We start from the raw sequence: 24081 nt of genomic DNA on the forward strand, positions 1-24081 counted from the left end.
TTCTGCACTGTGATTCTGAGTCCGCATGACATCTTCAGAGTTTCTTCAGAATTTGGACAACATCCAGGCTTGGGCTGATAAACGGCAAGTAACATTCATGTCACACAAGTGCCAGGCAATGACCATCTTCAACAATAGACCATCTAAGCACCTCTCCTTGAAATTCAATGACATTGCCCATTGCTGGATCCCACATCATCAACTTGTGGGTGTACCTACACCACAATGAAGGCAGCAGTTCAAGAAGGCAGCTTATGTTCTCAAGAGCAATTGGACGTGGGCAAGAAATACTGGCCTTGGTGTTCACATTCTCTGAACAAATGAAAAATAAGCCCTGTGCTCCATCATTAATGGATACGGAGCAAAGGTGAAAAAGTGTGGTGCAGAACAGCAATGATCTCATTGACTGGAGAAACACGCCTGAAGGGTTGAATTGCCTCATCCTGTTCTTAATGTTCCTTTTCAGTTTATGAACAATAAGTTCTTCTCTCTATTTAGCACGGACAATCTATTTTTGTCAAATCTTTTAAATGTTTGTTCAGATGTTGATGGCCAATAGCTGACAACCAAGAAGTGGGGATAAAGGATTAACTCGGTCAAGAAAGCCGGAAAGAGCAAGGCAGATTTTCTGAGGTGGTGCCATCCCATTACAGGGAACGATAAAACAGGCTGATAAAACAAGCCCAGTTGTACAAATGTGATGGGCTCCAATGGTAGTTGCATCTTTATCGGGTCATCTGCCTCAGATTGGGTTTGAGTTGCCGACCCTCCGGTGTTGTCTGAGAGTATTCTGGAAGAGAGGATTGAATTTCTACGTTCTGTGGCTGACAAGCCCAGAAGAAAAAGGGAATTTCACACCTCGGACTGGAGAAGACAGGAATCCCGGAAAACGTCACCACAAAGACAGTAGAATTCAGCTGATAGAACAGTATGGCTGGCAGCACCAGAGACAGATTTAAAGAAAGACACTTAAAATTTCCATGTAACCATGGAATCATAAAATGCCCAGTAATCAACCAATCGTAGGATATATTGGCAGTATCCTCCTGTTACCCAGCATCACTGAGACATAAACAAGGAAGATGCATTATGTAGTAATGTCCCATCACTAACATCTAATTTGAAAAAGGCCACCAGTTTGCACATTCTTCCCGTATCTGCGTGGGATTCCTCTGGGTGCTCCGGTTTCCTCCCACAGTCCAAAGACATGCAGGTTAGATGGATTGGCCATGATAAATTGTCCCTTAGTGTCCAAAACATTAGGTGGATTAGCCATGGTAAATGCACAGGATTAAGGGTACAAAAACTAAAATCACATGTGAGTCGCGGCGGGCTGGCTAGATGGACACAGAACTGGCTCGGTTATAGGAGACCGAATAGCGGTGGAAGGGTGTTTTTCAGAATGGAGATCTATAGCTAGTGATGTTCCGTAGGGACCAATGCTGGGACCTCTGTTGTTTGTAGTATATATCAATGATCTGGAGGAAAATGTGGGTGGTCTGATAAGTAAGTTTGCGGATGACACAAAGATTGGTCAAGTTGCTGATAGTGCCGAGGATTGTCAGAGGATATAACAGGATATAGATAGATTGGAGGCTTGGGCACAGAAATGGCAGATGGAGTTTAATCTGGACAAATGTGAGCTGATGCATTTTGTAGGATCAAATGTAGGTGTGAATTATACTGTAAATGGCAGAACCCTTAGAAGCATTAACATAAAGAGGGATCTGGGCGTGCAGGTCCACAGTTCCCTAAAAGTGGCAACACAGGTAGCCAAGGTGATTAAAAAGGCATATGGCACACTTGCCATCATCAGGTGGGGCATTGAGTACAGGAATTAGGAAATCATGTTGCAGCTATATAAAACCTTGGTTAGGCCGCATTTGGAGCATTGCGAGCAGTTCTGGTCACCACACTGCCAGAAGGACATGGAAGCTTTGGAGAGAGTGCAAAGAATGTTCACCAGGATGTTGCCTGGTCTCGAGGGTGTTGGCTATGAGGAGAGATTGAATAAACTAGGATTGTTTTCACTGGAAAGACGGAGGCTGAGGGGAGACCTGATAGAGGTCTACAAAAGTATGAGAAGCATAGACAGTGTGGATAGTCAGAGGCTTTTTCCAAGGGTGGAAGTGTCAATTACAAGGGGGCACAGGTTCAAGGTGAGAGGGGGAAAGTTTTAAGGGAGGTGTGTGGGGGAAGTTTTTCATGCAGACACTGGTGGGTGCCTGGAACACACTGCCAGAGGAGGTGGTGAAGCAGGCACATTAGCAACATTTAAGAGGTATCTGGATGGGTACATGAATAGGGAGGAAATGGAGGAATACGGACCGAGTAAGGACAAAGGTTTTTTTTTGTTTAATTAGGGCATCATGATCGGCACTGGCTTGGAGGGCCGAAGGGCCTGTTGCTATAACGTATTTTTCTTTGTCCTTAAACATATAAGACCATAAGACCATAAGACATAGGAGCGGAAGTAAGGCCATTCGGCCCATCGAGTCCACTCCACCATTCAATCATGGTTGATTTCAACTCCATTTACCCGCTCTCTCCCCATAGCCCTTAATTCCTCGAGAAATCAAGAATTTATCAATTTCTGTCTTGAAGACGCTCAACGTCTCGGCCTCCACAGCCCTCTGTGGCAATGAATTCCACAGACCCACCACTCTCTGGCTGAAGAAATTTCTCCTCATCTCTGTTCTAAAGTGACTCCCTTTTATTCTAAGGCTGTGCCCCCGCGTCCTAGTCTCCCCTGTTAATGGAAACAACTTCCCTACGTCCATCCTATCTAAGCCGTTCATTATCTTGTAAGTTTCTATCAGATCTCCCCTCAACCTCCTAAACTCCAATGAATATAATCCCACGATCCTCAGACGTTCATCGTATGTCAGGCCTACCATTCCTGGGATCATCCGTGTGAATCTCCGCTGGACCCGCTCCAGTGCCAGTATGTCCTTCCTGAGGTGTGGGGCCCAAAATTGCTCACAGTACTCCAAATGGGGCCTAACCAGTGCTTTATAAAGCCTCAGAAGTACATCCCTGCTTTTGTATTCCAAGCCTCTTGAGATAAATGACAACATTACATTTGCTTTCTTAATTACGGACTCAACCTGCAAGTTTACCTTTAGAGAATCCTGGACTAGGACTCCCAAGTCCCTTTGCACTTTAGCATTATGAATTTTGTCACCGTTTAGAAAATAGTCCATGCCTCTATTCTTTTTTCCAAAGTGTACGACCTCGCACTTGCCCACGTTGAATTTCATCAGCCACTTCTTGGACCACTCTCCTAAACTGTCTAAATCTTTCTGCAGCCTCCCCACCTCCTCAATACTACCTGCCCCTCCACCTATCTTTGTATCATCGGCAAACTTGGCCAGAATGCTCCCAGTCCCGTCATCTAGATCGTTAATATATAAAGAGAACAGCTGTGGCCCCAACACTGAACCCTGCGGGACACCACTTGTCACCGGTTGCCATTCTGAGAAAGAACCTTTTATCCCAACTCTCTGCCTTCTGTCTGACAGCCAATCGTCAATCCATGTTAGTACCTTGCCTCGAATACCATGGGCCCTTATTTTACTCAGCAGTCTCCCGTGAGGCACCTTGTCAAAGGCCTTTTGGAAGTCAAGATAGATAACATCCATTGGCTCTCCTTGGTCTAACCTATTTGTTATCTCTTCAAAGAACTCTAACAGGTTTGTCAGGCACGACCTCCCCTTACTAAATCCATGCTGACTTGTCTTAATCCGACCCTGCACTTCCAAGAATTTAGAAATCTCATCCTTAACGATGGATTCTAGAATTTTGCCAACAACTGAGGTTAGGCTAATTGGCCTATAATTTTCCATCTTTTTTCTTGTTCCCTTCTTGAACAGTGGGGTTACAACAGCGATTTTCCAATCCTCTGGGACTTTCCCTGACTCCAGTGACTTTTGAAAGATCATAACTAACGCCTCCACTATTTCTTCAGCTATCTCCTTTAGAACTCTAGGATGTAGCCCATCTGGGCCCGGAGATTTATCAATTTTCAGACCTTTTAGTTTCTCTAGCACTTTCTCCTTTGTGATGGCAACCATATTCAACTCTGCCCCCTGACTTTCCTGAATATACAGTGTCTGTTGTGTTTCCAGAAGCTTCAAGAAATAAAAGTTGCATTTATATAGTACCTTCCATGACATCAGATTTCTCAAAACTGTTTACTGCCAATTAAGTTAATTTGAAGTTGTCACTGGTTGAATACAGGAAATTAGGCAGCAATTTGCATGGTAGCAGGGTCAGACAAACAATGATGAAAGAAATGGCTGGATCATCTGTTTTAAATGTTCATTGTGATATGAATACTAGCAAAGTTACTGAGGGCTGTATTTAACTTGCTCCCACCAAGGGGTTTGAAAATAGGGGACAGATTATATCCAGTGAGCAATGTGCTCGCCTCCTACATTCCTACTCCTGTCTCCATTGCTATTTTACCAATAACAGTGGGGCTGCCCATCCATCGGCCTTCCGAAGCAATTGACATTCACTTAAGGGCCTGATCGCACCACCATGAGAGTTTAACTGGTGACGAGAGTGGCTCAGGCCAAGCTGGGCAGGCTGGCAGGAAGTAGTCTTTCCTTAATGGGCTCCCTGGGTCATCAAAGCATTCCCCAGAGATGTAACCCCTCACCTTCCAGGTTCCCCTCCCACCCCATCCCCTTCAGCGAGGCTTGCCGGCCTGGCCCCAGCGAGATGCCAGACTCACCCGCAGGCCAGGATCCAGCACCATACGCCACCTAGAAATCATAGAAATCATAGAAACCCTACAGTGCAGAAGGAGGCCATTCGGCCCATCGAGTCTGCACCAACCACAATCCCACCCAGGCCCTACCCCCACATATTTACCCACTAATTCCTCTAACCTACACATTTTAGGATTCTAAGGGGCAATTTTTAACCTGGCCAATCAACCTAACCCGCACATCTTTGGACTGTGGGAGGAAACCGGAGGAAACCCACGCAGACACGAGGAGAATGTGCAAACTCCACACAGACAGTGACCCGAGCCGGGAATCAAACCCGGGACCCTGGAGCTGTGAAGCAGCAGTGCTAACCACTGTGCTACCGTGCCGCCCTCTCGATATTGCTGCAGTATCTGCAGTGCCACCACTGCCGATGGCGCTGCCAGTACTGGACAGTTCCCAGTCTCTGATTGACTGGCAGATCTCTCAGATGGGCCTTCCTGATTCTGAAGTCCTGCTTTAAATGAATTAACAGCCAGTTGGACATTGACTGGCTGCAGGTCAGCCAGCTGGAGGGGGAGTGGGCTGCCCTCTCACCCTTTTAGCTGATAGTGGGGCAGGAGGGTACGTCCACAGACTAGAGCGCCCTCAAATCCTGGGAGAACGCCCGTGTTCTTTTCCAAATAATGCCATGGGATTTTTTTTGTTCCATCTGATAGAGCAAACACGGCCTTGGTTTAGCATCTGAACTGAAAGACAGTATAACACGCACTCAGGACTGCACTGGAGTGTCAGTTTAGATTATGAGCTCAAGTCCTTGGAGTAGTGCTTGAACTCATAAGGTTCTGACTCTGGCAGCCGTTCTAGCCCCAAGCCCTGGCCAATACAATTACATATTTTTCTCCTCACTTATGTTTCTGAAAATGTTGTTGCCAGTCAGAACTTCCCACACAAATCTGACTCAACTCTCCCACACTGCCTTATACACACACTTGGAGGCACAATCAGTTTTCTGCATCCAGTTACGTTTTCACAACCTTCCAGGGTCAAATACTCTATTTCAAATTTAGTTGATTTGCATATGCAGCAACTTTATATGCAAATTAGATGTAGTCTAGCGATCTGAAAATATTAAATAATCTCACTAATCAGATGTTAACTGTTACAAAGTTAATAATCATAGAATTATAGAATCACTACAGTGCAGAAGAGGCCATTCAGTCTATCGAATCTGCACCGACCCTCTGTTAGAGTCTGTTACCCAGTCCCTCTCGCCGTATTCCTGTAACCTCACACATTTGTCATGACTAATCCATCTAACCCACTAATGTTTTGGCAAGGCAGCAAGGAACTGGAGTTTGTTGTGCTAGCTCAAGACAATGGCTTCAGTCTTTGCAATATCATTAAGTGCAAGAAATTGGGCTTCATCCAAAACTGGATATTGGGTAAGCAGGGTATGAACAGAGGTAATGCAGGAGTTAAGCCAGGTGATTGTGAGGCAGAGCTGGCTGTCACCCACATACATTTACAAACTGATGGTATGTATTTGAAGTTGATGAGAGGTTGCATGTCCATGAGGAATAAGAGACACTCCGGAGGTAATGGTGCAGGGGCAGGAAGAGAAGCAAATGTAGGAGATTCTCTATCACCGGGTAGATAAGAGTGGAACCTGGTGAAAACAGTCCCAATCAGGCTGGATATCCAAAGATAGGTGTTGGAGAAGGAAGGCAGGGTTGACCTTATTAAAGGTTTCAGCAAACTCAAGAAGGATGAGGGGCGATAAGAGTACCATAGGTTCAGTGGTTTTGATTTGGGATATTTCAGTTCTGTAGTGGGGGTGGAAACCTGAATGGAGATCCCAACGCAGAATGCAGAAATTTGGCCACAGATCTGGAAGGCAACAACACATTCAAGGAATCTCAAAAGGAGAGGGAGATTAGAGGTAGATCGGTAGTTTGCAAGGAGAGAAGGGAAATTTACTTTTGAGGCAATAGAGAGGTTGGGAAAAGCATATGTGAAAGGGAAGAGTATGGTGTCTGAGAAGAGGAAACCTTTTGCACTGTCTGCCAGTACGGGAGCCAAGACAGAAGCCAGGTGGTCGACAATTTAGTAAAATAAAGTTTAGTAGGAGGTGTGTTTCATGAATAAGATGAGTTTGGAAATGGCATGAGGGGAGGTGGCTGAAAGAGATGCAAGTCCCGAGCTGGGGAAGGGGCAGCTAATGTTGTTAGGGAAGAGAAAGAGAGGAATTCAGTGGAGTTAGCTGATTAGATGGTCTCAACCACAGTAACACTTATTCTTGAGTGTGTGGAGCTCATGAATTTTATCATGAAGACATAACCCATCTGTGCAACTGTATACTCTGCTTCCCTCTCCCCTTACCCCAAAAGCCAAACCTTCCCCTAGTGCCACCATCATAGCCCCAAAATCCTGACTCCCCATACATTATTTTCCAACCCTCCTATACTTCCTCCATTACCACTAAACTCACACCCATCCAGCTTTTCTACAAACACTCTCTCCCCAATTTCAAAATCAATCAACTCCTCCTAAATGGTTGTATTTGCTAACTATTGCCCCAGCTCCAAACTCCCTTTCTTCTCTCAAGTCTTTCAAGAAGGCATTGCTTCCCAGATTGGTGTCCATCTCTCCCACAACTTCCGCCAATCTGGTTGTTGCCTGTCGCACAACAGTGCAATAGTCCTAATCAAAGTCACGAATGTCTTCGACAGTGACCGTTCTGTGTTACCCCACCCAATCCTTGCTGTCTTGGCTGCAGTGTTTAGCACACTACCCTCCTCTGTTGTCCGGCCTGATGTGACGCTGAGGTCTGTAGGACAGGAACAAGTTGCTGGCTCCAAAATAACAGAGCTGGAGTTAGTAATGCAAAATTTGTGAGCCAGTTCATCAATGCAAATATAAAAGTGGCTTTAGATTCTTGTAGGAAGTCTTGCAAGAAGACTTCTTACTGTGCCCAGCCCAGTCCAACGCCGGCATCTCCACATCATTTGTACTCTTGGACATGTATGCTACTGCTGTGTAATGCCCCCATTGTAAAAGAGTTTAGTCAGGCATTTAGTCTTGTCCCTTTATCATCTGCGTAGCTAACAATTACCACATGTCTTGTACAACTCTACTGTTTGAACACCCCAACCACGGTTTCTGAAAGTTCAGTCAAGCTGGAGTTTCACACACGTCTTAGATTCAGTTTTACACTTTCACAAACTAGAGTCTTGCTTATATTTTCATGACTTCCTGAAGACCTGGACTCCTGTATATATCTTGATCCAGTGCTGTAAAGTCTTTCACCTTTAACGTGACGGATCACAACAATGTAAGGTTAAAACATCTCCTCCCACCCCCTCACAGAAAAACATATGGACGAACACAAATAGTTGGAGAAATCACCAGGGGAAACAGCATCTAGCGCCCACCCCCCCCCCCTTTCCAAGAAAAATGACTTTTGTTTTGTAAATAGCAACATGCCTCATGTAGCAGAAATTGACAGCGGCGGCGTGTGGGGAAGTTCATCGGTGTTGGTTTCATCAGTGATGCCTATAGTGGCCGATCTGCCCGATCGATCAATACTAGTTGACACTGCAGATGAGAGCCTGGACAGCTCACTGTCCGGTCTGGGGGATCTGCTGTTCAATAACTACACTGACACGCATGTACTGGCGCCCTCTCTGTACAATACTCTAAATGGGGAAGGGGGGGGGAGAGAGAGAGGTGGTTGGGTAAAGTGTGTACTCGCTAGCTATCCTCCTGTTTGCTCGGCTTTCTAAATCCCATTCGTTTGCTTTTTTGGGGGTTTTTTTTGACCAGCAGAACGGTTTAAGATTCCCTCAATCTACCTGCAGTCGGTAATTTCGCATCGGACGTGAATGACTGTTTCTATTGCTGCAGAGAATCCTCTGGGAGCCACTTTACAAACACATTATTAGACTGCCCTGTCTATCCCAGAACACAGTAAGAAGTTTAACAACACCAGGTTAAAGTCCAACAGATTTATTTGGTAGCAAAAGCCACACAAGCTTTCGAAGCTTTCGAGAGCTTCGAAAGCTTGTGTGGCTTTTGCTACCAAATAAACCTGTTGGACTTTAACCTGGTGTTGTTAAACTTCTTACTGTGTTTACCCTAGTCCAACGCCGGCATCTCCACATCATATCCCAGAACCCCAGTACATGCTCCAGTGACTGGGAACCAGAGGATAAGTTATTATAGACCCAGGTTTATTGTAGGTCGTCCTCACCAACCCTCCCTGCTTGGACATTAAGCTGACTGACCCTCTCCATATGTTAGAAGTGAAAATTACACCTTACCCGGAAGGAGAATAATAATATTGTTTTTTTGGGGGGGAGGGGGGCGGTAACCCCAGCAAAATGAGAAGAATAGAATTACATGCGGTCTCTCGGCGGGGACAGTGGAGGTGTCAGTGACTCGGTGTGATGTTGCTGTTTCTTCTTCTGTCGCCAGCTCCCCCAGCTTCTCCTGAAGCTGCCGGTAACAGGGGGGCTGCCCGGCCGCTTGCTGCTGCTGCCGCTCGGGGAATCTTCCTCCTCCTGGTCGCCGCTCGACTTGCTGCGGTGGAAGACACGGCGGAATTTCTTCTTGAAGCTTTTCTGCTGCTTCTCCTCTGGCGGCGGCGTCCTGCCCCCCGAGTTCTCCATATCCCCCCACTCCTGGGGGCAGTGAGTGGACACAGCGTTGGGTGGCCAGTAACTTGCGGGGGGAGGCACCCCAGCTAAGCACACACTTCCAGAGTGTACCGCACAAACTTTAGGGGCGAGTTGATAAAGCAAAGTAAGAGAGACAGGGGCAAACAAAAAAAAACCCAGTTCATTTCAGTCCCTCTTCACAATCCGACTGCCAAGGCAAACAATTGACTGCTGTTCAAACAGGCATTGCGACATGTGGAGAGGGAGAGAAAAAAATACATCAATATGCCAGCTTTCCAATTTCCCGGTTACTGCTCTTTCCAAACAGGTTACCTTGGCCCAGCCTCCCTTTTCTAACTTGGGAAGTACCGCCACCAATTGTCCAAATTGTAACATGACCAAGATCAGTGGATAGAGCAAAATGTTTATTCCACTCCTGAATAATCCAGGAAAATGTTGAAGTGACTGTGGGTGGAGCTGAAAGAGCCTCAGTGAGTAGTGGGTGTTAGAAAATAATGCCCAGTAAGGGGGGGGGGGAAGGGGGGGGAGCCATGATCCAGCTCTGTTCTGCTCAGACTGCGCCCTCTGCCCTCTGTACTATGGGCTGGTCACCAAGAAACCAGAGAGAGGCACGCAAGGGTTGGGCCCACTGCAGAGAAAAGCTCAAAGACTGGTTGATTGCTGGTATCAGCAGTCTGAGTTACAAGGAAGACTGGAGGAGACTCACGGCTTTTCAACTTCAAGAGGAACCACCTAAGAGGAAGTGGTATAATTATCCTGGGAATCCCTACAGTGCAGCAGGTGACCATTCGGCCCATCAAGCCTGCACTGACAACAATCCCACCCAGGCCCTATCTCACATATTTACCTACTAATCCATTTACCTACACAGCTTTGGACACTAAACGGCAATTTAGCATGGCCAATGCACTTAACCTGTACATCTTTGGGGTGTGTGAGGAAACCGGAGCACTCGGATGAAACCCACGCAGACACGGGGAGAATGTGCAAACTCCACACAGACAGTGACCCGAGGCCGGGAATCGAACCCCAGTCCCTGGTGCTGTGAGGCAGCAGTGTTAACCACTGAGCTGCCCCAATTGGTTAAGACGTTCTTAAAAGGTTAATCTGTGTAATGCTCATTTAAAGTAAATGGTGGGGCTAGAATTCAGTAACATGTGTTCAAAGTACAGTAGTTAAAGATAATTAGAATCGATACTTCTACACACAGCGATCAGAAATGAAATGGAATCGTGGAGGCATAAATCCTGCAATAGTTTCCGAAGCAACTGGATGATAGTATCAGGAATGTTGTTAGGTTTTCCCCAATAAAAGAATTAAGGTATGCTGGGTGGGCTACCTCCGCTATAACTATGACCTTGCAAATCTTCATCTGAACAAATTGGTACCATCTTCAGCAAATAGGGAGTAGTCACTGTAAACTTTTAAAATATTGCAGTGTAGATTGTGCCAATGGTTCCTCTCACCTAGATTAGAACAGCTTTAGCAACCCAGTGGGCCGGGAAACTCAAGCGGAGGCCGTTTAGCAGGCTTCCTGCTGAGTACCGCTGCCTCTGCGAGTCTCTGGCCACCGGATGTCCAGCACCAACAGCTCCATGCCAGAAATCAGCGCGGAGCTGTGTTATTTATTTAAATTAGAATTCACATATCATTAGCAGGCCCGGGACTGAAATCTCCGGGCCCGCTAGCCTCTCCCGCCCACACGCCCCCCCCCCCCGCCCCAACCAGGAGTGTTTCACTCCAGGAGGGTTTACAATAGCTTCCCACTTGCAGAGAGCTGCCAACTCAGCCCCACTGGAGTAAAGGGGGGCCATGGAGGCCCCCCCCGGATGTCAGGAGTGGGGGATGTTGGTTGCCCCCCTGGGCTATGCCAGCCTGGCCCCCTGACACTGCCCACGTGGCAAGTAGCAGTGCCGACGGGGCAGCTTGGCACTGCCCACCGGGCATTGGTCAGTGCCAAGGAGGCGGGGCCAGAGGAGATGGGGCCTAATGGAGCGGGGTCTCTGGAGGCAATCAGCGTGTGTGGGGGGGGGGGGGGCAGTCCCGCTGCCTCTCTGCACACGGCGGTGACAGAGGGAGGGAGGCAAGTGATCGGGCTGGCCATCGGGATGGAGAGGTGAGGGTCAGCCTGCTGGGTAGAGGGAGGGGGGTCGGGACTGGAGTGGGGGGGGGGGAGGGGTTGGTTGGAATGGCCGGTGGGAGTGGTGGTGGGTGGGGGAGAAGATCGGGACTGCCAGCATGGGGAGGAGATCGAGGTGGGGCGGGGGGGGGTAGTGGGGGTCGAGGCTGGATTGGGCATGTCCGAGGGAGTCAGCGTAAGGGGCGTGAGGGGATCTGTGTGCCAGCGATGGGGGTTTGCTGTGCTGGCTATCGATTGAGCTGGCCAGCGATCGAGAGGCTGGCAGTGCGGGGCATTTCCTTGAACTTGCGCTGATCTCGGAGCTGACAGATCGGTGCATGTGCAGTGGCCCGCTCAGCGCTATGCTGCCGGCCTCTTGGGTGGGAATAGACCCCGCGCACCGATTTTTTGCATGATACACTCTGCAGTGCACAGTGTGGGAAATTCATTTTTAAAATCCTGTGAAAAAACCAGCAAGGTTTACTCCAGATTTTATGCTAATTCGACACTTTGAATGTTTTTGGAGAGAATCCCACCCAAGATATTTTTATATAGGTTATGCTCTTCCAGTGTGTGCTTGTGTCTTACAGTATTGCCCTAAAGGCAGGAAATCTATGAGAAAATCAAGTTTGGTGACAAATGTCTACTGTGATGATTACAGTGTTTAGTTAGTTTGACTTGTTTTCAAATAGCATAGCATAATCATTCAGAAGACATTTTTATCCAGGGAGTCATACTCCACATGTGGAGCTGGTTACAGGAGAAAATCAGTTTAGTTCTCTGTAGAGTGAATTATGTTGTGATGCTAAATGTTAATGTATCCATACAATAAATAAATATGTAGCTTATGAAAATTATTATTAAAATAAATATATATAAACTAAGGTTCCCCATGGCACATTTTTGACAACAATTGTATATGCTGGATATAATGATGTTCGGTATTAAGAACATAAGAACTAGGAGCAGGAGTCGGCCATCTGGCCCTTCAAGCCTGCTCCGCCATTCAATAAGATCATGGCTGATCTTTCCGTGGACTGAGCTTCTCTTACTCGCCCACTCACCATAACCCTTAATTCCTTTACTGTTCAAAAATGTTTCTAGCCTTGCCTTAAAAGCATTCAATGAAGTAGCCTCAACTGTTTCACTGGGCAGGGAATTCCACAGATTCACAACCCTTTGGGTGAAGAAGTTCCTCCTCAACTCAGTCCTAAACCTGCTCCCCCTTATTTTGAGGCCATACCCACTAGTTCTAGTTGTCACCTGCCAGTGGAAACAACTTTCCTGCTTCCACCTTATCTATTACCTTCACAATCTTATATGTTTCTAGAAGATCTCCCCTCATTCTTCTGAATTCCAATGAGTATAGTCCCAGTCTACTCAGTCTCTCCTCATAAGCCAACCCTCTCAATTGCTTTGCATTTTAAATAAAGAAATAATTTGCATTTACATAGCACCTTATCACAGCTTTGGTATGTCCTGGACTGCTCTGCAGCCAACAAAATATTTTTCATGTGTAGTCACTCTTGTGATGTAGGAAACTTGGCAGCTAATTTGTTTATTGCAAGATCCCTTGTCCTCTCCTAATCTAGAAATTTAAACTGGCACACATTACACACAAGTGACAGCCTTTCAGATTCACATTTACATTCTTTTTTTAATAATTAAATCGCTATTAAATATCAATTGTGAGAGTTTTGTTTTCTTTATTCAATTAGTGGGACATGGGCGTTGCTGACTGGCCAATATTTATTGCCCATCCCTAGTTGCCCTTAGAGGGCAGTTGACAGTCAACCACATTGCTGCGGCTCTGGAGACACATGTAGGCCAGACCGGGTAAGGACGGTGGATTTCCTTCCTTTAAGGGACATTGGTGAACCAGGTGGGTCATAAGTAGATTCTTAATTCCAGATATTTTTTATTGAATTCAAATTCCACCAGCTGCCATGGCGGGATTCGAACCCAGGTCCCCAGAACATTAGCTGGGTTTCTGGATTAATAGTGTAGCCATAATACCACTGGGCCACCGCCACCCGAAAAAACATGATAAGCCCGTAAGTTAACCTGTTGTCCCCAGCATCATTACTGCACTTGCATTGGATCTTTGTAGGATGGGATTCAGCTCCATGGTCCCTAGCAATTTAACAAAGAGGTCATTATTCAAGTACGAGTCCAAACAGTCAATATTGATGGGCTGTTGAGTGGGAGGGGGAACCATCTGAGCCATGTTAAAATGCTTTTCACATGGAACCCACTTTTGTCTTCAAAACTTTAGTTCAAATGTTTGCTATTTTCAACAAGGTTTCCACCTGATGAAGCTCTTCCCAGTCCCACCACCTTTCCAGGAAGAGAGCTCCAAAGACTCATGACCCTCTGAGAGAGAAAATCTCACCTCATCTCTGTTTTAAACGGGTGATCCCTTATTTTTAAACAGTGACCTCTAGTTCTAAATTCGCCCAAAAGAGGAAACATCCTCTCCACATCCACCCCTCAAGACCCCTCAGGTTCTGATATGTTTCAATCAAGTCACCTCTTACTCTTCTAAACTCCAGTGGATACAAGCCTAACCTGTCCAACCTTTACTCATTGGACAACTCATCTATTCTAGCATTAGCTTGGTAAACCTTCTCTGAGCTGCTTCCAATACATTTACATCCTTCTTTAAATAAGGTAACCAATTCTGTACATAGTACTCCAAGTGTGGTTTCACTCATACCCTGAACAACTGAAGCATAATCTCCTTATTTTTGTATTCAATTCCCCTTGCATTTTATTCATTTATTTATTTAGCAAATGCAAAGTCCTGAAGCCAAGTAGTTTATTCCAGTCCTGCTGTGTTGAGTGCGGATAGGCCTTCACTGAGCCTGTGGTTGGACACTTTTCTATAATGTGATGCATATTTTACTTTCTCCCACAGGCACATAGGGGCTGGCATTAATGCCTCATTTGTGGAGGTTGGTTAAGCAGGGGCTGTGGCTGGTCCTGAACCTTTCCTTGGAAGATTGAAACCAGTAAGAAGTTTAACAACACCAGGTTAAAGTCCAACAGGTTTATTTGGTAGCAAAAGCCACACAAGCTTTCGAGGCTCTGAGCCCCTTCTTCAGGTGAGTGGGAATTCTGTTCACAAACAGAACTTATAAGACACAGACTCAATTTACATGAATAATGGTTGGAATGCGAATACTTACAACTAATCCAGTCTTTAAGAAACAAAACAATGGGAGTGGAGAGAGCATCAAGACAGGCTAAAAAGATGTGTATTGTCTCCAGACAAGACAGCCAGTGAAACTCTGCAGGTCCACGCAACTGTGGGAGTTACAAATAGTGTGACATAAATTCTGATTCTAGGATCGCATGATAAAGACTCAGGAGGAAAAAAGCAGAAATATTTATGTGAAATAGTGTGACATAAACCCAATATCCCGGTTGAGGCCGTCCTTGTGTGTGCGGAACCTGGCTATCAGTTTCTGCTCCGCGACTCTGCGCTGTCGTGTGTCGCGAAGGCCGCCTTGGAGAACGCTTACCCGAATATCAGAGGCCGAATGCCCGTGACCGCTGAAGTGCTCCCCAACAGGAAGAGAACAGTCTTGCCTGGTGATTGTCGAGCGGTGTTCATTCATCCGTTGTCGCAGCGTCTGCATAGTTTCCCCAATGTACCATGCCTCGGGACATCCTTTCTTGCAGCGTATCAGGTAGACAACGTTGGCCGAGTTGCAAGAGTATGTACCGTGTACCTGGTGGATGGTGTTCTCACGTGAGATGATGGCATCTGTGTCGATGATCCGGCACGTCTTGCAGAGGTTGCTGTGGCAGGGTTGTGTGGTGTCTTGGTCACTGTTCTCCTGAAGGCTGGGTAGTTTGCTGCGGACAATGGTCTGTTTGAGGTTGTGCGGTTGTTTGAAGGCAAGAAGTGGGGGTGTGGGGATGGCCTTGGCGAGATGTTCGTCTTCATCAATGACATGTTGAAGGCTCCGGAGGAGATGCCGTAGCTTCTCCGCTCCGGGGAAGTACTGGACAACGAAGGGTACTCTGTCCACTGTGTCCCGTGTTTGTCTTCTGAGGAGGTCGGTGCGGTTTTTCGCTGTGGCGCGTTGGAACTGTTGATCAATGAGTCTAGCGCCATATCCTGTTCTTATGAGGGCATCTTTCAGCGTCTGGAGGTGTCTGTTGCGATCCTCCTCATCCGAGCAGATCCTGTGTATACGGAGGGCTTGTCCGTAGGGGATGGCTTCTTTAACGTGTTTAGGGTGGAAGCTGGAGAAGTGGAGCATCGTGAGGTTATCCGTGGGCTTGCGGTACAGTGAGGTGCTGAGGTGACCGTCCTTAATGGAGATGCGCGTGTCCAAGAATGCAACCGATTCCGGAGAGTAGTCTATGGTGAGCCTGATGGTGGGATGGAACTTGTTGATGTCATCATAGAGTTGTTTCAGTGATTGTTCACCATGAGTCCAAAGGAAGAAAATGTCATCGATGTATCTAGTGTATAGCACCGGTTGAAGGTCCCGTGCGGTGAAGAAGTCTTGTTCGAACCTGTGCATGAAGATGTTGGCATATTGAGGTGCAGTTGTTGGGTTGGGTTTAAGACCAGCTATTTGTTTGTCATGTCCAATGATTCCCATTCATTTGTCCAGGTGGTAATGCATTAAAGTCCTGTATCAGAGGGTTTTTCCAGATGTGTGTGTGTGTGCGTGCGTGCATATGCACACGCGCGCGAGGAACATTACATTCAGCCAGAGGGCGTGGAGATTACTTCCCCGATCTGTGCTGGGTCAGTTCTCTTAATGGGATTCACCATCCTGCACAGAACCTTGTCTTAGATGACTTTCCGTACAGCCAACACCATCCTCTACTCATTCACGTAGGCCCACATGTTCCAATAGCTAACAGCCCTAAACTTCTGGAAAGGCAACTGACCAAAACACAGTGAAACCTTGGAAAGCAGCATTACAATAATCCCACTTCAAAACATCACTGCTGACTCCCGTCTTCATTCAGCCCCTTCAGCTGGTCTCAACAAGGTTCATTTAAAAAGGATCTCCCCTCTTACCCTTTTCACAGTCCAAATTTATTCATGTTTTAAAAGGAGCCAATTCAACCAGGCTTTCTTTCATTAATAAAGAGTGAGTTTATTAGCTAATAAAACAGCAGAAGAAAATAGTAAATAGCAACATACATATACAATGACTAGAAATGAGGTGGGTGATTCTCCCAAAAGTGCTGAATTGGCGGGAAAACTGTTCGAGATCACAACAGTTTTTTCAGAGCAACTTGCGATCATTCCCTCTCTTGAATGGGAGCCCTGAGTGTTGCACCCCCCCCCCCCGCTCCCCCCCCCCCCCCCCCCCAGACACAGCAGCCTATTGAATGGCAGCCAATCAGCACCCTGAGGGATGCATGACACTCAACTGAAAGCAGCCTTCAAAATCTCTCATAAGCATTTGTTGCCAACAGGCCCTTGACTGGCCGCACTCACTGCACCTGCACTCCCCTAATAAGCCAGAGCTGTATCTAAGTTGCAGGAATGGACACACAGCCAGTCACACCACAAAGATGTCTGTGCGGAAACCTGCACCCAGATTCACAGAGGCCGACCAGGAGCACCTGCTTGATGCCGTGGAGGAGCGGCGTGAGCGGATCTCCCCCGGCCAGGGCCCCAATCCAAGGAGTGCGTCCCCCATGGCATTGTGGGAGGAGGTGGCAGAAGCGGTGATTGCCAGGAGCCTGACACCACGCTCTGGCTGGCAGTGTCAGAAAAAAATGTACAACCTTCTTCGAGCAGCAAGGGCGAGTGAGCATCCCACTTGGAATCCCGCACATGCTTGGCACGGATCTCAAACCCTGCTTAGACACCTGAAGGGCATGCAACAAGTGACCCTTCCCCCAGGAACAGAATCTAACCCCTTCCCCTCACCCCTCAACGAGCACCCTTCAGTGGTGACCGCTTTCCCCAAAACTGCCAGCACAATGCCCAAGATACAGGCACGCATTGCGCACCATGCACTGCAATATGTTAATGCTTGCTGTCCACCTTCTGTTCCCACAGGAAAAGAACATCCACAACATACGTGAGACGACACAGACTGGTGGTGTGCCTGACCTGCGGCAGCTGACCGGCATCGAGGAGCGTGCCATGGAGCTGGGCCATGCCGATTGGTCACCAACAGCCAGGTCGGCATCCAGCATGCAAGTGAGCAGAAGCGTAACCCTCAACCTAGGTCCTCCTCGAAGGAAGTGCGATGCTGCATAGAATGTTTTGCCTCCCTTCCCCTAATGTGTGTTCTTTATTGCGGCTCTGGACCCAGAGGAACCCGGCCCTTCGGGTGTTGCCGCCGCCCCTGCTGCTCTGGAGCAAACTGCTCATGACCCCCTGGATGACGCCTCGGAGGGAGGCACTGAGGAATCCTCCAAGGGCAGCATCACTGAAGCGGCACCGGCATGTACCACACAACCCACCAACACAGAGACGATCACCACGGTGGGTACCTTTAGTGTTGAGGCTTCTGGGTCATGAACTGGTGAGCACATCACAGCCGCTGATGCACATCGGGTGAGGGCAGGCACGTCCGAGGGCTCGGGCACACAGAGGTCTGCTGGAGGCCAGGATTCAGCTGTCCTCAAGCCAGCTGCTGGGTTTGTTCCTCCCAAGGCTGGTGGAGATGCATCAGCAAACCCGGGGAGTTGTGGAAAGGCTGTCAGCAACCATGCTGCGACTGCGAGGCTGTTTAGGGGAGTCAAACAGAGCGCTGTTGCAGGAGGTGGAGCTGACACAGCGCGAGACCCAGGCCAACATTGCAAGGGTGGCGACTGCAGTGGAAAGTCTGGCTCAGGGGTCTGTCCTCATGGGTAGACCGGGTCCAGGCCGTCCTGGAGACACTACGGGCCATGGGTGAGTGTGTTTTCGGGATCCAGGAGGCACAGCGTTCAATGGCCATGGGTGTCGGGGGCATGTGGGAGACACTGCTGGCCATGGCTGGGACTCACGCTGGCATTCTGGAGACACAGCAGGCTGCGGCTGTGAGCCTTGACAACTTAACCCAGTCTCAGAGGGCTGCTGCTGAGGGGCTCCAGAGCCTGGCTCGCTCACAGAATGCTGTAGCGGAGGAGCTCCAGAGCTTGGCCCAGTCTCAGAGGACCAGGGCTGAGGGATCACACATCATAGGGCAGACGCATCTGGGCCTCCAGGACTGGCAGAGCCAGGTGACGCCGGAGCTTCTGGAGCTCAGTCCAGCTACCCTGGCATCCCATGGAGTGTCCCCGTGGCCTCTGGGCACCCCAAGGGAGGAGGAAGGGCTTGAGCCCATGCTGGGGCCTTACACCCAGGAGATCCCAGATGTCCAGAGACCTTCCGATTCCCCCCTTCCTCACACCGGGGCATCTCAGGGCCAGCGAGATGAACAGGGTGGCACCGAAACAGTGCCATCCACAAGTCAGCCGGGGCCCTCCAGCTACATGGGCCAGGGTGGCAGCGTACATTCGTAGTACAGGTAGGAGTCAGACTTGAGTGGCACCAGGGGCAGGATCCCAGTGTGCACAACAGCGAGTCGTCATCATCCTCCAGCCTTCAACCAAGTCTCGCAACCATTGCCAGCCCAGGCCCATTAACAGGTTTGGATATTTCTGGGGGATAGGGTGGTGGGATGAGAGAGGCTGGGGAAGGTGATGTGGTGGTTTGAGGGCCCAGGTTGGTTTCGAGAGGGAATAGCGGCTGCACTTGCTCCTGGGGTGTGGTGGATGTGTGGTGGTTGCACCCCCCTCACTGCACAGCACCAGCTCGGTGAAGCGGGCTGCAATCAAGGCCTCCCTCACTGCGCTTCCCTGGCCGGACACCTGCCATCGCCACCCTCTTTCTTCCAGCTCTTCATATGGCAGGACATCCACCTCGCCCCCTGGCCGCTCCTCCCCCTCCTCCTCCTCATGTTCCTCCTGCTCCAGCTGGTCTCCCCGCTGCTGGGCGATGTTGTGAAGAGCACAGCAAACGATGATGCTGCATGAAGCACGCACAGGGTCATACTGGAGGGCCCCCCTCAGAGCGCTCCAAGCAGCGGAACTGCATCTTCAGCAGGCCGATGCACCGCTCAATGACGGACCGGGTGGCTGCATGGGCCTCATTGTAGTGGGTCTCCACCCCGGTCTCGGGCCTCCACACAGGTGTCATCAGCCATGACCTTAGCGGGTAACCCTTGTCACCCAGTAGCCATCCCGGGAGCCTGGGCTGGTCTTCAAAGAGCCCAGGGATGTCCGACTGCCTGAGGACAAAGCTGTATGGACACTCCCTGGATGGCCTGCATCGACCTGCATGATCCTCATTAGATGGTCGTAGACAATTAGGATGTTCAGGGAGTGGAACCCCTTCCTGTTCACAAATTGCTGCGGTCCTGCATGTGGGGCCCGCAAGGCGATGTACGTGCCGTTCACTGCTCCCTGGACACTGGGAATCCCAGCAATGGAAGCGAAGCCAAGAGCCCAGGCCTCCTGCTGTGCATGGCCCACATTGAAATTAATGTACTTCCCTGCCTGGGCATACAGGACATCTGTGACCTGCCGCACACATGTGTGCATGGAGGCCTGGGAGATCCCAACTAGGTCGCCACTGGGTGTCTGTAATGAGCCGGAGGCATAAAAATTCAGGGCAGCCGTAACCTTCACATCCACAGGGAGCGGGTGGCCGCCCCTCTCCTGAGGTGCCAGGTGTGTGAGTACCTCTGAAATGTGCCGCACCATGGTCTTGGACAGCCGCAGCCAGCGATGGCACATTGGCTCCAAGAGGGCCTCGAATGAATTGCGTGCACTCTCTCAGGAGCCTGCCCACCCACCTCCTGGCCCTCCGCGGCAGTTCCCTGCCCCCCATCCTGAGAGCCTGGTGGTGGCTGCTTTTGCGGTGGTCTCTCCACACCCGCCACATCCTGAGCCGCCTCCTCCTCTTCCGCCCCTGCCGCCACCATAATGTCCAGCTCCAGCTCGAGCAAACCGAGATCCATCTGCACAATGGGGTTTGGAAAGAGTGTAGAATGACGGATTATTATCATTGGCTGCATAGACCCAGCACCACCCCAATCCCTCACTTGGGCCAGTTCCCCCACTTGTGGGAGCTGGCAACCCCACACAATCCATGGTGCCATGCGTAGCCCAATTAGGGTTGTGTGAGATTCCCATCATGACAAATGCTGGCACAGATTATGCAAGTCGGTGTGCAGCCGTGGGCACTGCGCACGCTTGAGCCATTGCTATGTGTGCAACTGCAGCATCCCTAACAGGCGTGTGTTGCTGGTCCGTGTCACAGGGCAGGGACAGACTGCAAAGCAGCACCAGATGTGTGCCCAGTGACAGCAGATTCCATGCAGTCCATGTCTGAACCTCTGCACCCCGGCCTGGAGCAGCAGCTGCTTCATCTGGTTAGGCCTCAGTCAGCACATGGTGCACTCCTCCCCCACCCCAGAACACCAGCACTCAGATGAGTCCCTGACCACATCTCGCGGCAAGACAATGCCACTGCACAGTGCCCTGGAGAGGAAGGCTGAGCAGTACTCCTTCACGGAACCTCACCTAGAGAGTTCTGAGATAATAGAAGCCCCTCCAAGACCCCCACCCCAGATATCACTGGTCCATGGGCCAGCACCTGAAGACAGCAAGAGGAAGGCCACCAGACACCTCCAGGGCCTGCCTGCAACATCACCCATGCTCCGCATGCCAGTTCAAGGCTGCCATGCCAGGTTGAGGCTTTTTTATACCTACTCTGATTCACGCCAAAATGACATCACGCCAAAGAGGTTGGAGGTGCAAATGTGGGCGGAGATTGCCGTGTCGATCCTGACAATGGGATGCTATGGTATGGAAAGTAATGCAAATCAGCGGCACGCCGGTTTTCTGCGCGGCCCCAGCGGCACCATTCTTTTCTGGTTGGGAGATGCAAGCGGGTCGTAAACACCGAAATGGCTGACACGCGCATCTCCCGAACCAACCCACCAGAAAATCTGAGGATCGGGATGGGAGAATCGTCCCCGAAAAGTGAGTCCAAAAATTAAAGTCCAAAGTGAGTCAAAAAAATGACATATGGATCAGTGTTTGACTTGTCCGTGAGGAGTAGATGGTGAAACATTGCAGTCTTTAAGATGGGCGATTCCGGTAGCACTGACTTCAGCAGTTGAGCAGTTGCTTTGTAGATTATTGGTTCTGCAGTTTAGCTGAACAGAGTTTCCTGCTTCCTTTTAAACTGCAGCTTTGCTGACCTGACTTGCGTCCAGCAATCAAAGAGAGGGCGAGACTTTACCTGCCAGTTGCCGGGGTGACTCAGTCAATGTTCTTCAGCTGTGACCCTCACAGCACATACTGGTACTGTGGAATTAGAGCAGCAGGTTAGCACACAGAGATGAGGATTGCTTTTTAACCCCTTTTCTTGTGTATTACTGAAAAGGGAAAACCACAAATATGTTTGGGACATAACTCACATGGTAGTAATTTCTGCTGAGATGGCAGTCAGCTTTCGTTATCTCCACAGGAGATTACAGTTCACTTTCTGCCTTGCCGCTTCCTTGGAAATATCTCTGTCTGAAACAGGATATGGCATTTTATTGTCTCTCTCAAGACTGAATATAATCCACACTGGAATTCCAGCAATGGTTACTCTGCAGTCTCAGACAATTTTGACTTGTATGTCCTTTACAAAAAAACACGTCTTATTTAAAAGGTCAATATGTCCATACATAATTTGGACCTTTGATCCATTGTCATGGCAAGGTGTCACCATCTGGAGATGTTCATGTCATTTTGTGGATCTTCTCATGTTTGAAGGTATTGCAAATGCTGATCCCAGGAGAAGAGGCTCTCTCTTTCCATTGAACTTACTTGCTGACCCATGGGACCCGATTAGTCCCAGTTGTCATCAAGCTTAGCATTGAGCTTACAGATCAGTCACCTATGATGTCCGGCGTATCCTTCCACTGGTGGTGGAATTAATCTTTCTCTGTGAGTGCCTCTGATGTTGTGTAAACTTGCACAATGATGACATTGGCCTGCCTTGTATGGAATCTGGCAGTGGTGATGTGGTGGGTTACTGGCTTCCATCCAACTAATGTTTGTGTCATGCATCTATTGAGTAGGAGGCCAACTCCTTGGATGTGGTGTTCTTCTTATCCACAGGACTAGATGGTTGCACCCTCACGGTTGATTCATTCTTGGTCTGTCCACCATATCTTGCTGAAGCCTAAGATGTCAATTAGTATGTTCTCAATTTTCGCAGCACCTGAGACACCGTCCCATACTGGAAGAGTGTTCGCACATTCCAAGTGTCAACTCTGGTGATGGTTATGGCTTTGGAGTTTGGGCTTGTCAATGACTAGACTTCCTTTCGGCTTTTACATAGAAACATAGAAGATAGGAGCAGGAGGAGGCCATTTGGCCCTTCGAGCCTGCTCTGCCATTCATTACGATCATGGCTGATCGTCCGACTCAATAGCCTAATCCTGTTTTCTTCCCATTACCTTTGATCCCATTCGCTCCAAGTGCTATGTCTAGCCGCTTCTTGAATACGTTCAATATTTTAGCATCAACTACTTCCTGTGTAATGAATTCCCCAGTCTCACCACTCTTTGGGTGGTGTCCTAAATGATCTACCTCGAATCCTCAGAGTGTGGATCCAATCCCATCATACGTACAACCTGGTAGATCAGAGGAAGATTACTTAGCACTGATTATAATAGCCCAAAATGGAAAATGTCTTCACCTTTAATGTCCCTCAAGGCGATTCGCACAAAATTCAAAATAAAAGCCTAAAGCCAAAGATGAATCATCCCCAGGTGAAACAACAATATGGTGTGAAGCCAGGCTTAAAAAAGGCCCCAGGGCAGTTAGGGAGATTTTAAAGATTAAATTTGAATTTCCATAATGTTGACTCATCCACCATTACAATGTAACTCACTTCCAGAAGCAAGTGAGCTGCTTGAATAGAGCTCTGTTGTTACTGAGTAATGATGTGGAGTTGCCGGCGTTGGATTGGAGTAGGCACGATAAGTAATCTCACAACACCAGGTTAAAGTCTAACAGGTTTATTTGGTAGCATGAGCTTTCGGAACGTTGCCCCTTCATCAGGTGACTGTCAGACTTTAACCTGGTGTTGTGAGACTACTTACTGTTACTGAGTAATTTAGCACTGGAGCTGGGGTGTGCTTTTTCTGCATTGTGTTCACCACTGCCAGTATAACTGGCCTCCTACTGCTCCAGCTAGGAGTCCACTGTGTGCAGTCTGATGAATCAAGGTAGTAACTGTTATTCTGACAGTAGCAGTCCATTTCTCAACACTAATGTCAATCTTTGGCGTTTAAAATTATCTCCATCTGTAATGTTCAAGCTATGAATATCCATAGTCTACAATAAACTCCCTCAAAACACTTTCCCTTGTGAATTATACTTGAAAACAAAACTGTGAATATGTAATCAATTGTGACTGTTTTGTGACAGATGCACTGATATATTACCTCTGCTATTGTTTGGCCAAGGACTGGTGTGTGCAGCCATTGTGTACTTAGATGATAGGATTTTGTATGTGGAGCACTGGCCAGAATCTTATGAAGCG

General features: G+C 48.5%; 1 protein-coding gene across 1 annotated transcript in view; it reads right to left on the reverse strand.

Moving 5' to 3' along the window:
• crybg1a (crystallin beta-gamma domain containing 1a) overlaps nt 1-9633 on the reverse strand; it is a 261887-nt gene extending 252254 nt beyond the window's left edge. The window contains exon 1 of the mRNA XM_078212402.1: nt 9117-9633. Coding sequence (XP_078068528.1) covers nt 9117-9385 — 269 coding nt within the window. The 5' untranslated portion in view covers nt 9386-9633. The remainder of the gene's footprint in view (nt 1-9116) is intronic.
• Between the last annotated feature and the right edge of the window lie 14448 nt (nt 9634-24081).

The sequence above is a fragment of the Mustelus asterias genome, chromosome 5, assembly GCF_964213995.1.
Source record: "Mustelus asterias chromosome 5, sMusAst1.hap1.1, whole genome shotgun sequence".
Taxonomy (NCBI): domain Eukaryota; kingdom Metazoa; phylum Chordata; class Chondrichthyes; order Carcharhiniformes; family Triakidae; genus Mustelus; species Mustelus asterias.